Source organism: Trachurus trachurus, assembly GCF_905171665.1.
Source record: "Trachurus trachurus genome assembly, chromosome: 19".
Lineage (NCBI taxonomy): Eukaryota > Metazoa > Chordata > Actinopteri > Carangiformes > Carangidae > Trachurus > Trachurus trachurus.
In genome coordinates, this window is record NC_139913.1 from 6,960,243 (window position 1) to 6,975,151 (window position 14,909).

Here is a 14,909-nt window from a genome sequence, read left to right on the forward strand (position 1 = left end):
TGACTTTGCTATAATTTGTGACCAATTTAATATAGAGATAAAACGAGCTAACATTTAGAATATTTGGTCTCAGTTTTTAATAAGTACCAGCTGATTTGACTCTAACCTTCTGACCATACCGGCACCACCAACTAAATGCATAATTTTATATGTTAGTTTTGAAATAGTCCAATTTTATTAACTTTAATTGAATTGCCAACCAGCAAATCTCATTTGGAGGATCCACAGCCTCAGCAGATAAGTTGTTGTGGGGGAAACAAAGTCTCTTTTACAGTCGTTTCAGAAAGTTTAATCAGGGAAACTCGTTGTTTATATTTAACCTTGGTTCTGCTTCATACTATTTTTATGCAGAAAGCTTATACTAAGTAAAATTAGCAAATATGATTATTATTATTCAGTCTGACAGAAAAACACAAAATTGTATTGCAGACGGTGCAGATTCCTGGAGGGAATGACGAATGCGCTGCTCTGAAGTTCAACCCCTTCAACTTAGTATCTGTTTAGATTGAGCTGTTATTTGAGAGTGCTGTGATGTCTATTGCACTTCCTCACAGTAATGACACACATTTTGTCTGTCATGCTCGTTCTAACCTTTGAGTCCATTACTACAACCCGGGTCAAGTGCAGCGCCGATCCTGCTGTCACGGCGTTGCCTCCGTCCTCACACTCTGATCAACTTAGCACACTGTTACTCTTTTTCCTTGACACTAACCACGGCGAGCAGCTTTTCCTCCGCCGAGCGAGAGCAGATCTCTTACTGTGGCGGCACCCTCCTGTCATATGGTCGCCCCCTAAATAGCGATGATGGTTGCACTCATTTTGATGGCCGTTCATAAAGAGACAGCGAGGACCGGCTAATGAGCTATGTTACGATAATGCCACCTGCTTCACTTTCCGGCTCCCACCACTCTCTCTACTCGACTCAAGTGTTCATTTAATAATGCATTTCTGTTGTTTTCCCACCTTGGCAAACACCAGGTGATGTGCTAATATGAGTAATTTGGAGGTTGTTGTTGGCCTCCTTCTTAATCTTTCCTTTTTTTTGTTTTTTTTTGGTGTTTGTGATAACCCATTCCTTTAAAGGGAAGTAAAAATGAAGAGATCCAGATGACTTTATTTCACCTTGGTTCAGAGATTCTAAGAAACTATTATCATCCTTTTATATCATGAAAGAACAAAGGAAAGTCTGGGGCCCGAGTGTTTTTAGGGATGTTTTTGAGACAAAATTAAGATGGATGATAAGCGAGGCAGAAGATTTATGGGGTCTGTCTCGGCAGGTCCCTTGTTGCTAACCTGGCAGCGGCAAACTGCTACAAAAAGGAAAAACACCTGGACTTGGACAGCAACTGGGAGCTGGTGAAGAAAGCCAAGGTCTATTATATTGCGGTAAGTGAGACCCTCTCCATTCAAAATGACTGTTCCCCAACTCCATTGCCAGAAGAGGACAAAATGTTAAGAGGCTTTATTCAGGAAATGCCTCAGCGCGCCTTCTGCATTGTCAATATATCCATTCATCCTTTGTCAAGTGAAATGAGCTACGTTACCTATTGAGACAATACAGCTCCATTCTCCCTATTTGCAGCACAGTGTGAAATTGTTCTACATGTAATGCATTCATTCATTCCTTTTTAACGTGAAGACAAGCCAACAGGTGCTGTGAAAGTGTGAAAATTGATTATGCAAGTTCATTCGGCTTTACCCGCTCCTACACAGTCTTCCCCTTACAGACAAAACACACACACACCCACCCACACACCCACACACCCACACACACATGCACAGATTGAGGAGGACAGATGTGCACTCAGACGTTCACACACACTCAAGCTGCACCACTGAGGTAATGTCTTCACTTACAGCTTCTGGAGTAGGATGGCCTGCCATGCTCATGTTTCACTCTTTGGGATTATATTTAATTCCGGCAGATCAACAATTTCTCTGATCTCGAGTCAAAATGATAGCCCTGAAATCGCGCTGCATTCCACGTCTTTAAGCAGTTCATTATCGGCATAAATCAGCCTTACAGCCCCGGCTATCAACAAACTCCTTGGCATCTTCTCCCAAGTGAGCTCCACAATGCTCCCCTTTTTGCCCCCACAGGCCCACTCTGAACATGAGTGCATTGTAGTACAATAGTGATGGAGGTTTTCATAATTAGCTGCCCAGTTGCAGAAATACACATTAAAAAAAAAAAAAAAAAAGCTGTCAGTGCCCATGCCAGAAAACAGATCAGTCAGTCCATCCTCCAGAGTTTGTGTGGTCTCATTTTTAGCCTCTGCTTCACATTAGCAAACATGGCACATCCTCTGCAAATTGGCAGTTGGGTTTTGCCCACATCCGACAGTCTTGCGCGCAGGGAAAAGCTTCCGTGGGATTTGAGGGGGGGATAGAAGGGCCACAAATGGGTGTTTGTCAGTGCTCGGAATCTCAAACGTGGTGTTCAGCGTCCCTCCTGGGCCTCTTTGTCAAAACAGGGGGATCATTCGCTTTATTAGAGTCCCATTCGCACTTCTAAAGTACTTAGCCAGATACACTGCCACAGCTATTCCCACTTAATACTGTGTGGCGTGTCTAGACTGGTGTTCACTAAGGCCTCCTCTCTCCATTAACCTTGTCGAGAGCACTCAGATGTATTTACCCAATTTACAGCCAGATTGTACATTTTCTCCCCCTCTCTCCCTCACTGTACTGTACCAACCTCTGTCTTGTATTAATGCGCTTTGTTGGTTTCCATTAAACGTCTGCCACACCGTATACGCACCCCCTTGTAACATGCTAATCTGTAAATTTAATTACCAAAAAAAAAAAAAAAAAAAAGGCGCAAATGTGTGTATGTTAGCATGTTGTTTTGCCCCCGCACGTGCGCCTGTGTTTGTTGGAGCATTTGTGTTAAAGAGGTGATTGATGATTCCTGGCAGAGGCTCTCAAGGTGCCTGCTACTATGTGGTGTGATTGGATGAAAACAGAATTATTAGAGGGCTCCTGCAGCCAGTCTGGCTCATCCAGCAGCAGCGGCGGTGTGGCGGCGGCAGCAGCAGCAGGGCTGGTGGCAGACGCAGAGCAGGGAGGCAGCACTGCCATTTCTCACAAAGAGAGAGAATGTTGAACTCCTGCCAAATGTTTGGTGGCAGGCTGTTGCTAGGAAATCTGGGTCCTTAGGCAAATCATTGCACAAAGACCAATAACAAAGGCGTGAGGGGGAAGAAGGAATGGCTAAACGCATTTCAGGCTGACGATATCTCTCTCTCTCTCTCTCTCTCTCTCTCTCTCTCTCTCTTTCTCTCTTTTTGCTTTTTTCTTTTTTTTTCCTGAATGCCATCGCTGCTGCAGTGATGTTTACAGTTTCTTTCCCCAACGATTGTAAACATCAGAAATGGAGGGTGATGTATTGTGTGGAGGGGAGATGAGTGACTCTAATTGGTGGGGGTGATGTGTGCGCGCTGGCCCAGTTAGCCTCACCCCCCCTCACCCACTCACCCACCCTTTCCTTCCATCCCCATCCCCCGCTTGGCCCTCTATGGATGCCCCCCCCCCCCTCACTTCACCTCCTCCCTCTCCTTTTGCTGTCTCCTTTGCCCCCCCCCCCCCTCTCTCTCTTTCTACAGCCTCTCAGACACACACACACACACACACACACACACACATACACTTGCTGCTAAACACACACAGCATGCACGCACACATTCTGCAGCAGCATACCACTGGCTTGTTTTTCTTAACACAGAGCGCTTTGCCCTGTAATTTGATCTCCACTGCTTGATGCATCCTCCATGATGCCACTTTGAATTAACCTATGGCTCCACAGCTCTCCTTAGCCCCGGCTAATAAAATGGCCTGTCCTAACTTATGCCATTTACATCCAGGGAAGAAGAAGGAAAAAAAGAGAAGCACTCAGGCCATCTCCTGGTCACACGTGGTGGAGGGAGTAGCAGAAATAAAGAAGAAGGGAGACAAACAAGACAATTGACTGTGAAAAGGCCTGTTAATGACTGGGCACAGATGGTCAGAAATAACCCAAGGATAGACGGAGGAGACGCTCGCCTCTGCCAACTGGCCTGATACACAAAACTCACCCAACGAGACACAAGCTGCAGTGCTGTCAGGTCACAAACCCGATCACAGCTGTGGACGCTGTTTCGTTTACGCCCCTGAGCTAACGGCGCGAATCCCCGTTAGCCAGCGAGAGGCTACGGCCACGCCTGAGGAAAACAGCTAGCCCACCTTTTTTTTTTTTTTTTCTCTCTCTCCCTCAAACAGCGCAGCAAGTTGAAGTAGAAATGCCTCACACTGTTAACACTGGCACACTGCATATAGCATTAATTGGCAGTTGTGTTCTTGCCCTCGCTGCAGGGGAAAGCTGAGTTCAGCCTCAGTCACTGTAGCATAATATGCAAGAAAAAAAGAAGAGGCGAAGGGGAGGGCAAAAGCAAAGGGGGGAGAAAAAAAAGCGCAATACTGGCACCACAAGCAGCACGTCAGCTTGCTTACACCCCAGAGTGGCACACACACACACACATTGTTACTCCGCCCCACCAGCCCCTGCAATTTGCAGCCAAAAAAGCAAAGGGAGAGGTTTTCCACACACACACACACACACACATACACACACACACATACACACACACACACACAACTAACTGACACCTCATCAGCCAGCCGAAGGGCTGATTAGCACAGAGGTGACTGCGGCTGTGTCTCTGTCCAACTCAGAGGACCACGCTGTCCTCACGCTGACCTTGAGCCTCATCTCCTCTCCTCCTCTATCCTTCCCTTTCCTTTCCTTCTACTTCTCCCGCTCACCACTGCTTTCTTTTTTTTTTTTTTTTAATCTCCAGTCAGTGTTCCTCCTTTCCTCTGTCTCCATCTCCTCCCTCCTTCTCACCTCTCTCTTTTCTGTCTTTTCTCTCCCTTTTCTCTCCACTCTGTACTGCACCACTCTGCACTGCCCCTGTCCTTCCACATAGCCAGGGAGGGATCACGAGGCAAAATGCAGGCAGTGGAGAGAAAAGAGGAAAGGGAGGGAAGAGAAGTGGGAGGGGGGGAAGAGGAGGAGGGGGGGGGGGTGAAAAAAAACTGGCAGGCTCCCCCTTTGTCTGCAGGCGATCAGTTACAGTCTTGGTTGCCGATGAAATTTAATCCCCACCGCATTTACATGCCAAGTTTGACTTCTGGCAAGCCCTATTAAATAGATTTGTAAATCATTTCATCTTGATTAGAATCTGTTCTCAAGGGATCAACATTTTTTCGCCTTGCTTGTGTTTTGTTATGTGCACAATCTGTGCCCACTGGTGTTAAAATCTGAAAGTCAGCCTTTGGTGGCGGTGGCGTTTTTCTGTCTGAGTGAGTGTGAGCAGTAGGTTTAGGGGGACAAAGAGCGATGGGTGCCAAGTCCCGTCCGTCACCGGCCAAGCCACTGTGTCAGCATGTCTCCCATCTCTGGAGGTCATGTCGGTGGGCGAGCGACTGCTATGATGTGTCTTCTCTTTATTAGGCTGACACCACAGTGTCTTTAGCATGGAACAATGTCATTTCAAATTGTGCCTAATCAGATGGCATTTTGTAATTGCCAGCAAGCATCTTATGAATATGAATTCATAATTGTTCAATTACAAGCCGACTGCATCATATTTATTGGCTTATTTATTTTTTTCTCCCGCTGGCCTGGGCCAATTATAGGATTTCAATCTTGAGGCAATCAAGTGATAAGGGTGAGGCGTTTAGTGTTTGCTGTCACTATATAATTCTCTCGAATGTTAAACATCCATCTGGGAGGGCTGTATTTGTCAGAAGGCTGTGCGTGGAGGTGCACCTGCCTAATTGAGTGGTAATGAGCTGTCAGGAGTGCGGGCTTGGTGATTGGCTCTCGGCGGGGCGTCCCGTGCCAGTGGGATGTATGGGCTGGCCCGGCACTTCTGGAGGATCAGCCAGCTCCACAGCCCTGCAGGCCTGAGTGGGCGGAGCGTGGTAAATTAGGGTGGAGAGGCCAAACGACGCTGGCTGCAGAGACATCCTGTGGCTTTCACTCGACTAGGATTTATTTAGGTTGTTTACAATTACCCTCACTCCCGATTTGGTTTTACTACCTAATGTCAGAGGCGGAGGAAGACTTCAGATTAACTCAATGTAGAAATACTGCACTGCAAAAACACTCCATGAAAAGTTAAAGCCCTATATATTTACTTTTTGATTAAAGTCACCATGTATCAAATTATTTATGTTGATTGTTGAATATTCTGCTTGTTTGTTTGTGCATATAAGAAAAAGAGATGCACTGTATTTTAACAAAGGCGTCATTATTACTGATGATTTTCAATGCAGATGTTCAGGATGGATATTAACTTTAATTACATTATAAACTGTTATGGCCATAACAATTTACCATATGTCATAAATGAGCATATGCTTTATGTAAAATCATAATCCACAGTAAGAGGTAATAACTGTCAGATCAGTGTAGTGAAGTAATATTTACAGTGCAATAGTTTACTTTGAAATGCAAAACATTTACAGAGCACTTCAGAAATTATACTGTACAGCACCTGGGTAAATATACTTAATTACTTTCCCCCGACCGGTCCATTTATTTGTTTGTTTAAGTACAATATAAACACAGTCAGCACCAGAAAAGCAAATATGTTTGAAGTTGTTGTAGAGAAAGATCCCGGATGTCAGAGTTCACCTCATTTTGTTATTAAGTTCTCATCACACTCAGTGGCATCTATTTTTGTTTGGATTTGTGTGTTCGTGCGATTTATTTTTTTAATTTTTTGTATTTATTGTTAGAAATATGTGTGGAACTACTTAGAAGTTGGCAGGGCTGCACTGGTTTTATTTTGGGACGTTTTTATTTCCAGCATCCTAATTTGAACAACAACGAGGAAAAACAAAACAAAAACCGCTTTAATCTACTGTATCTTGAGTAATTGCCTCTTGGTGGGGGGGAGGCACACATTTTTTGGACTCTGGCATGCCTCCAAGCTGTAGTCCATATTACTCTACCAGCATGCAGCGACTTTGTCCTTGTACACCCACGTTACCTTGTAAAAACAGTTTTTCTTCTTCAGCAGGGAAAACACCATGTCCTTTCACCCCAGATTACTGTGTGCATCTGCTCCACCGGCAACAAGTCTGTTTTCCTCTGCCTCGCTGTAAAGGGGATGAAATAGTTCAGACTTAATGATATTTCTACTTTCCATCACCTTGTCCCCCCCTCCTCGCTGCCTCTGCATCAAAGCGCCCAGTGTGTGTGCACGCCTTTTTATTCATGAGACCAAGTTGTAAAACGCGGAATAATGTTTCGGTCCTACACTGGGACGTTGTGGCCATTTGTGCGAGTTCCACGGCTTAATTGAATAGACTGAGTAATTATTTGTCAAGTAATGCTGAGCAGAAAATAAATAGCCACTTTGCGGCCGTGAATTGTGCCTGATGGCCATGTGTTGATACTCTCACCAGGGAGAGTAAAAACCTGCTCTACTGGCTAAGTATCTGATTAAGATTCACATGATGGAACCGCAGACGCTTTAGGATAGTGTCTCTCCTGGGCAAAGACAGTGAGCAGAGTTAAGTGTCAGACGCTGTTATATTATCATGCTGGAGCATAAAGCCTTGACTGAATAAATATTGCTGGAATATTCTCCTCACCACAAACCATCCGCAGCAGTCGGGTCAGCTTGACAGTTTCTGACTGAAAGCGGCCTATAAAGAATCCCTGCAGATGTGCATCTCTGTGCGGCAGATGCTGGACACTGTTCTTTGAGAATTGTTTCCTTCTGCAAGCTTTCATTTTTTCCCCTTTTATGTTGCCTGTAATTTGTTTATGGTCTGTAATAAGCCTGTGCATATCTTCCTTCTGCCAGTTTGGCCCAGATCCAGTGTAAAGTGCCAGTAATATTTCCCCTCTCTCTTTTAAAAAGGAGACTAATGACTTCTGAGGATAATATAATACTTTGTAACGATTTGATAATTCATTTCAAGTTTGAATTCTCAAGATTTTCATTAAGTTAGACATCAACTTTTGTACTCAGTAGTGTTTCAGCAGTAGCCTAGTCATGTTTGTATTCTGTGATTGCCAGTCTGTTCAGTAGTTTCTATTATTAACGTCAGATTATGACATGTGGGATGGAAATTTGGTCCAAAAATTAATTTTAAAGGAGATATTTTTAAGTTTTGCCATTGCTTAGACAGCCAGCATTACAATTACTGGCTGTTGACTCACCACTCGCGCGCCAAGAGTTTCAGCCATTGTTACGTATTCGAGGCAAGAGGTTATAATACGCCCTCAGAGAAGCTCCACTTCTTCAGAGCAAACCGGCTGCCACAGCATTGACTCAGCATTAGCCTAACCCAGCCAGGGCTAGCTGCTAAGCATGCTAATTTCATTAGTAGGAAAAGACACGAGACAAGAAAGCTACTTTGCAGATAAGGGGATGAAGATGCCGAATTCATAATTTTTCTAATCTGGTAAGCAAAAGTTATGTTAATGTTAGCTATAACCCTAACATGTCTTTGGTTTGTCTTGTGTATTTTCCTGGTTTGGCAGTCTTAACACTACACTAACCACTCTTCCCCAGTCTTTATGCTACGCTAACCACCACTGTAGCTTTATTTACAGTGGGTAAACATACTCAATCAATTTCAATTTCAGTTAATTTTGTGTATTTTTTTTTGTCTATACAGGAAAAATTGTAAAATTGTCATACTTCTCAGCCCTCAAGTTTATACAAAATTATTTATTTTGCCTGCCCAGCCAGTGGTCCAAAGCCCCAAAATATTCAATTAGTGATGACATGAAGTGGAGAAATCACTGCAGCTCATTTGGAACCAGAGAAAACCATTTCTGCTTGATAAACGTCTCAGAAGATTAGATTTTGTCAATTTATTGAATTTAATTACAGTTGTGTAAACAATTAATGGATTCAGTGTTTCAGCAGCAGTAATACGGTTGCAAACGTCTTTTTTCCCCCCCTGGGTTTGAGTTAACATGTCTGGGGTTAGCATATGTGGTGGGAAAATGTTTATTTTTCATACATGGTGCCACTCACAGACATAGGCTAGTACTCTGACCTTATCTATTGTTTCTCAAGTGTATATTGTAAGCAGCTTTGGAGGCTTTATGGAGACTTAGCCAGCAGGGCTGCCGTTGCTCTGGTGGAACATTTGGACCTCTGGCAAGTGTCAGATTTTCAGCAGCACATTAAATCTCTTAACCCAGTTCTTTTTTTTCTCCCCTCCCCTTCCTCTCTCTGTCTCTCTCTTCCTCTTTCCCTCTCTCCCTGCCATGCTAACAAGCTGGCTGTGATTTATTTTTCATGTGTGGCGTTGTTAGCCGCTGCCGCCATTTTTTTTATTATTATTTTATTTTCCTCGGCATGCAAACTGTAGTGCCAGCGGTTAGCCTGGTGCCCGGGCCCTGAAGGGGCAGAGTGGAAACGCAGCCAGAGCAGCTGCACATCCGCCCTAACCGGGCAAAGTCCTCTAGTCGCACTGTGATGGGGAGGCCAGAGCCACTTTGATTAGCATGTCCGTCGTTATTGGCCAGCTTGAATGTCATGCACCGTGAGCCCAGTTGTCTAATGCTTCAGCTGGCCAACGGGGCTGCTCCCTGCAATTACTGATAGGGCTGCTTGTTCCAGTGTGGAGGGGGGAGGCCAGGGAGAGCGTCAAAGTGCCAAAGGATTGTCCTTGGTAAATAAAAAGCAGACATCTTCCTTTTTGATGTTCTATATGTGCGTGCCTTACTTTCAGATGCTGTGGCGCAATCACATTTGAAAGCATTTTGCGCTCCCAACATAACGAGGGGGGACCAATCAAAACAATAACTGCGGTTCCTTTTGACAAAGCCCTTGGCTCACAATTGTCAGAAGATGTAAGCTGACTCATCCACACAAGAAGGGCATGTATCCCTGGGAGCGAGGGGCGAAAAGCTATGATGAATCTTCCCCTCTGTGCTCTCCTCTCTCCACTGAGCCTGCATGGATTAATTACATGACTAGTAGCTAGTTTAGTCCCATTATTTATTTTTTTTCTAATGAATAATTTTACTCTCCCTCTCCGCCTAGATTTTATTCTACTCAGGACTTTTCAGCTCAACCCTGTGGAAATAAGAATGCATTGATTATTTTCCATCTAGCAAATATCCCACCAACTGAGGAATAACATGCCTTCCGCCTAATTGGTTTGTTTATCTTGAGCAACAGACTCTGGGTTTGTTTGGACTCTGGCTGGCATCCACACACTGCACCGCTCCTCAGCATGATTACTCACCTTGGGAGGAGGCTGCTGGAGCAAGGTTGATGTTCCCCGCATAGACATCAGGCTGTCATTCTCTCCGCTTATGTGACATCATTTGCCAAGACAGATTTGTTACAGGAAAAATAAATTCAGGCCTAAAAAGGGATTGATTTAAGGACAGGCGGTGAGTGGAAAAAGGCGACAGGAGGGATGGGGGCTCCCAGACACATTTCACCACTGAGAGGGCTCGGGCCGGATCCAAACAAGCTGCCAACAGAAGATGGATTCTGGCTTCATGTATAATTGATAAACTGTATGTTCTAGGTGTCAGCTTTAAAGAGGGAGCTAGGACTATATCAGGAAGCAATTTTTCCTCTCTGAGGCAAGCATCATTTTTATTTTGTCCTCCCCCGTTCTCTGGCTTATCTTCTCACTTCAGAAAGCCCCGTTGAAAATTATCGTTTTCTTTGAAGACGATGTTCGGGAAGTGCAGCTTTAAGAGCACATCCTGTTCCTGCACCTATTAGGAGTGCTAGTCCAGGGCAGATAGCCATCTGCAAAGTTGACTGTACATCCTGAGTTATCGGGATTAGCCATCTCACTCTTGACACCTAGCACATTAATATTAGCTATTGGAGACTCTATCCTACTGAAAGCAGCATAAAAGGATTAATGCAGCGCTTATCCTTTTGGAAATAATGCCCTTTATTGAGCGGATTTGACACTGTAAAGGCTAATGATGACATTGAATGGAGCCAGAATAAGTAATGGCGCATCATCCCGTGTCATGCAGCCAGAATAGTCGCTATTTGCATTCCGACAGCTCAAACTGTATTGATTTTGCTGAAGGGGTTCGGTTGTTTTTCCTCTGCAGCACTAAGAAAGTGTTACTCAATCATCACCGTCCTTTAGCTAATGACAGTGCCCTCACTGTAGGGCCCAATGACACGCTCCGTTCATCTTCATACTGTATGCTGCGATTTCACCTCTGAGCACTTTGCGCTGCAGCAATTACTGTACATGAAACACAATATGCCAGCACGTCCCTTGCCTGTCTGTCACGCAGAGACGGTGGGATTAATGTGGCTTTGGCCGCTCACTTTAATAGTGATAAATTTGTATCCTGCCAGCCGGATCTATGAGTGCTACGTGTACAATTCATCCTACGTACAAAGGTTTGACTATTTCGGTGGACAAGAGGAGGGTAAAATAGCAATTTAAACCCTGTCATTTCCGTTTGACACAGCAGTGAAGAGTGGTTTTCTATTGTGTTTCTTTTCTTATACAGGACCGGCCTGATTAATATTATTTTTCAGTATACCCCATGTGCACTTGACACTGAAAGAACAGGAAACGCGCCAGCATGGGGTAACCTGATCCGGCCGCACAGTGAGCATTTAAATCAAGCTGAAATGATTGTAATTCACTGGGTGAGAGTCTCCTTGTACCCTTGAACCCCTAACATGATTTGATTATAAAGAGGTTAAACAACTGTAATAATAAATCTGTCAAAGTTTTAATAAGATGTGCCATTTTGTATTGGGCTTCATAACACTGAGGGCCAGACAAGTGGCCATCAGGGCCACCTGAGAACATTTGCTCTGTTCTTTCTGCTAAATTGCCGCCTCCCCAAGGTGTTTTTTTTTTTTTTTTTTTTAACTGACAAGATAGTAACCTTATCAATCACAGCTGCTTCCCTCTCTCTCCCAAGGACTTGTGTTGATATGTTCTAAGTGTTCTTCCCTTTGGCTGTTTTAATGGGAATATTGCATGCTCATTTCAGCAATGCCTCCCTGTTTCTTAATGAGCTGATAAAGCTCCAATTATGGAGGCAAATCCTGATTTCTGATTTGCATTACCGACTCTTGTTTCACCACACACAGCGGAAATGTTCATGATTGAGGTGCTGGGATGTTGGTCTGCCTTTCCAGAGACTTACATGCTCTGTGTGAGTGTGTGTATGTGTGTGTGTGGGGACACAGGAGATGGACAGATTAGATTATACAGTAGATGCTGCACGGCCCCGGCCGTTTGTGCGTAGAATGTGATTTAGTTGTGAGGTTTGAGACGGGCTGTGGGGCTGCTCTGGGCTCTGTGATGGGTGAGGGGACAGACTGACAGTGACAGTGGGGTGGTAATGGCTCTGAATGAGGAGGAATGGCCCCTGTAAGGCCCCAATCCCAGCGGCAGAGCAGCAGCAGCAGTAGCAGCAGCAGAAGCCCTGTCCAAATACACTGCAAAATGAATTCTTCTTTACACCTATGTGGGTTTTTTTTTTTTTTTATTCCACACAACTTGAGATCTATTTATAGCCTCACCAATCTGAGGAGAAATGGTGAAAGAAATGGAAAATGCTACCCTTAAAGAAATCCAACCTTCACTTTTTATTAAGTATCAGCAGCTGCAGTAACGCCACATCCCATCAGATGTTAAGACATGAGGGGAAGTAAAAAGATGAGAGGATGTTGTATCACATTTGGAGGTTTTTTTTTTTTTTTTGAACAGCTCCCCAAGCTGATAGCCTACAGTAAGAGGGGAGACGTGAGGCTGATCAATGTCCTCAGGACCTGTGGATGTGTGATCACAGATATGGACGTATCAGTATGAGAATGATTGCATATGAGATCCCAGGTTTGTTTTCATACAGCCACATATTTGCTTCTCCTGCCCTCCGTGCCCCTTTTCGTCTCCGAGACTGAAACATCATGTCTAGAACTTTGGCTGGGGAGCTCTGCAGTTCATGAAAAATGCATTCACTCGGCTCTTTTTCTAACTCCTCGCCTCTGATACTCTTGTCATATCATATCCATGTCATGTCAGTGTGTGTATTAATTATGTAGCAGGCGCAGTTGAGGAGACGGTATTGATGCATCTCAACTAGACATCCTATGTATATTACTGACCCGTCATGGGGAAATATAAACAAGACTTAATTAAGGATGAGAAGACACTTTTAATATTTAGCCTTGAGAGTAAATAACTCTCAGTCTGTGTTTACAGGAAGCATTTTTTTTTCTCTCTCTCTGTCTGCTTCTCCCTCAGGGTCCATTTTATTCTCAGAGTCTCACTCCATTCAACCATTGTGGTCATTTTTTCCGGTTCAACTGAGGTGTTCGACCCGGTCATCCCGCCTGGGTTTAGTTTCTCTTTTTACTCGCAGTCGCTCAGCATATTGTGGACAAACAGCGCCCCGTAGCACCTTTTGGAGGTGTCCCAAATTACAAAGGTAATTTATTTCTTTACAAGCAGAATTATGCAGGAGTTAAGAGGTCATGTTGTAATATGGAACCGCTCAGCAGTTGCACACGAGCCAGTTCCTGCCCAGGGTTTTGTGTTCCTGTTTATGAGCCCCCTCTCTGTGCTGTAATCATATGGAACTGAGATAGCACTTTTATTCCCTCAGCAAATGAATATCAGGAGGGAACACCGCTCTGGATGGATCCTCTTGAAATACAGCTGTTCCCCTGCGGTCCTCTTCCTCCTTCTGTAACAAATGGTCTCTCAGGATTAAAAACCCACTACAAACACTTCACAGATATTAATCTTCTTCCAGGACCTCAGTGCAGAAGTTGCATTTGAAAGAAGAATAAAAAAAGAGAAAGACTGTTTAATGCCAAGACAGAAAGCTGTGTTCCTTGCAGATATAGATTATCTACATCATGCTATGAAAAGAAGACTTGAAGTTGGTAACTCTGCTGTTGCCAACAACTGAGTCAACATTGATCTTGTGCGTTTAGTAATGCTAGGATGATTGTTTTACAGCGTGGTGATTGCAGCGTTTTGGCAGGAATAATTGGAAGTTCAAAGCGTCAATCCGTGAGTGTAGCCTGGGGATAGATTTCTGGAGAAGCTGACACTTCAGACGTATTATGAAGCCATCACGTCTAATTTGCAAAGACCTCTTTTGTAATTTACCCCCAATTCAGGGGAACAGTCTCCTGCTCTGCCGCACAATGCACACTCTGCTTGCATTGTTCATGCTCATTGGAAGAGACAGTGAGTGAATGAGTCTTGGAGCTCAAATAATGTGCAGCACTGTTCCTGTCATATTTGTTGCTGTGTAATGGCTCCTGATTTGTAGTTTCCTGCAGCGCCTTTTCAGCGCGGTGCAGAGCAGACAGCGCCGCGCGGCGTACTGCAACTGTTTTCTGTGCATCCAGTCCAAGCAACTTGTTTACAACTCGCTGTTGAAGCAACTGCTTGACAGATAAAGGACTGGAGACGTTGTATAGTCTTTGAGAGAGGAGGGGGGGTGGGGTGGGGGGAGGAAACCTCTTCAGAAGGAGGACTGGGGTTTTCCACATGCCGCCCAGACATTCTCACACATATTGAGTTTGTCTGTGTGCATCTTTTGAAGATGCAAATGTGTCAACCACATGTAACCAACCACCCAGCGAGAAGCTGAGATGCTCAACTGCCTTTCTCACGGCTCTTAAATGGCTGCCAGTGATCTTCAGCAGCTCTGCGTGTCTGTGAAGCCTGCAGTTCCTTTTTAACGGACAGATTAGTTTTTGTGGGATATTGAATAATCTGTGCACATTTATCATTTAGGGGGGAAAAAAATGTCAGTATAACCACATCTGAGAGTTTTGACTGTAAAATTTTATGACCTCTCATGTAGCAAACTGTTACAGTAGATAGTGTGTGGAAGCTTTTTTTTTTTTTTTTTTTTTTTT

General features: G+C 44.3%; 1 protein-coding gene across 2 annotated transcripts in view; it reads left to right on the forward strand.

The window, feature by feature from the left end:
- adkb (adenosine kinase b) overlaps positions 1 to 14,909 on the forward strand; it is a gene marked incomplete at its 5' end in the record, with an annotated part of 104,276 nt that overhangs the window by 44,001 nt on the left and 45,366 nt on the right. For both annotated transcript variants that reach the window (XM_083993761.1, XM_083993760.1), the window contains one exon: positions 1,278 to 1,386. In XM_083993761.1, coding sequence (XP_083849887.1) covers positions 1,278 to 1,386 — 109 coding nt within the window. The remainder of the gene's footprint in view (positions 1 to 1,277; positions 1,387 to 14,909) is intronic.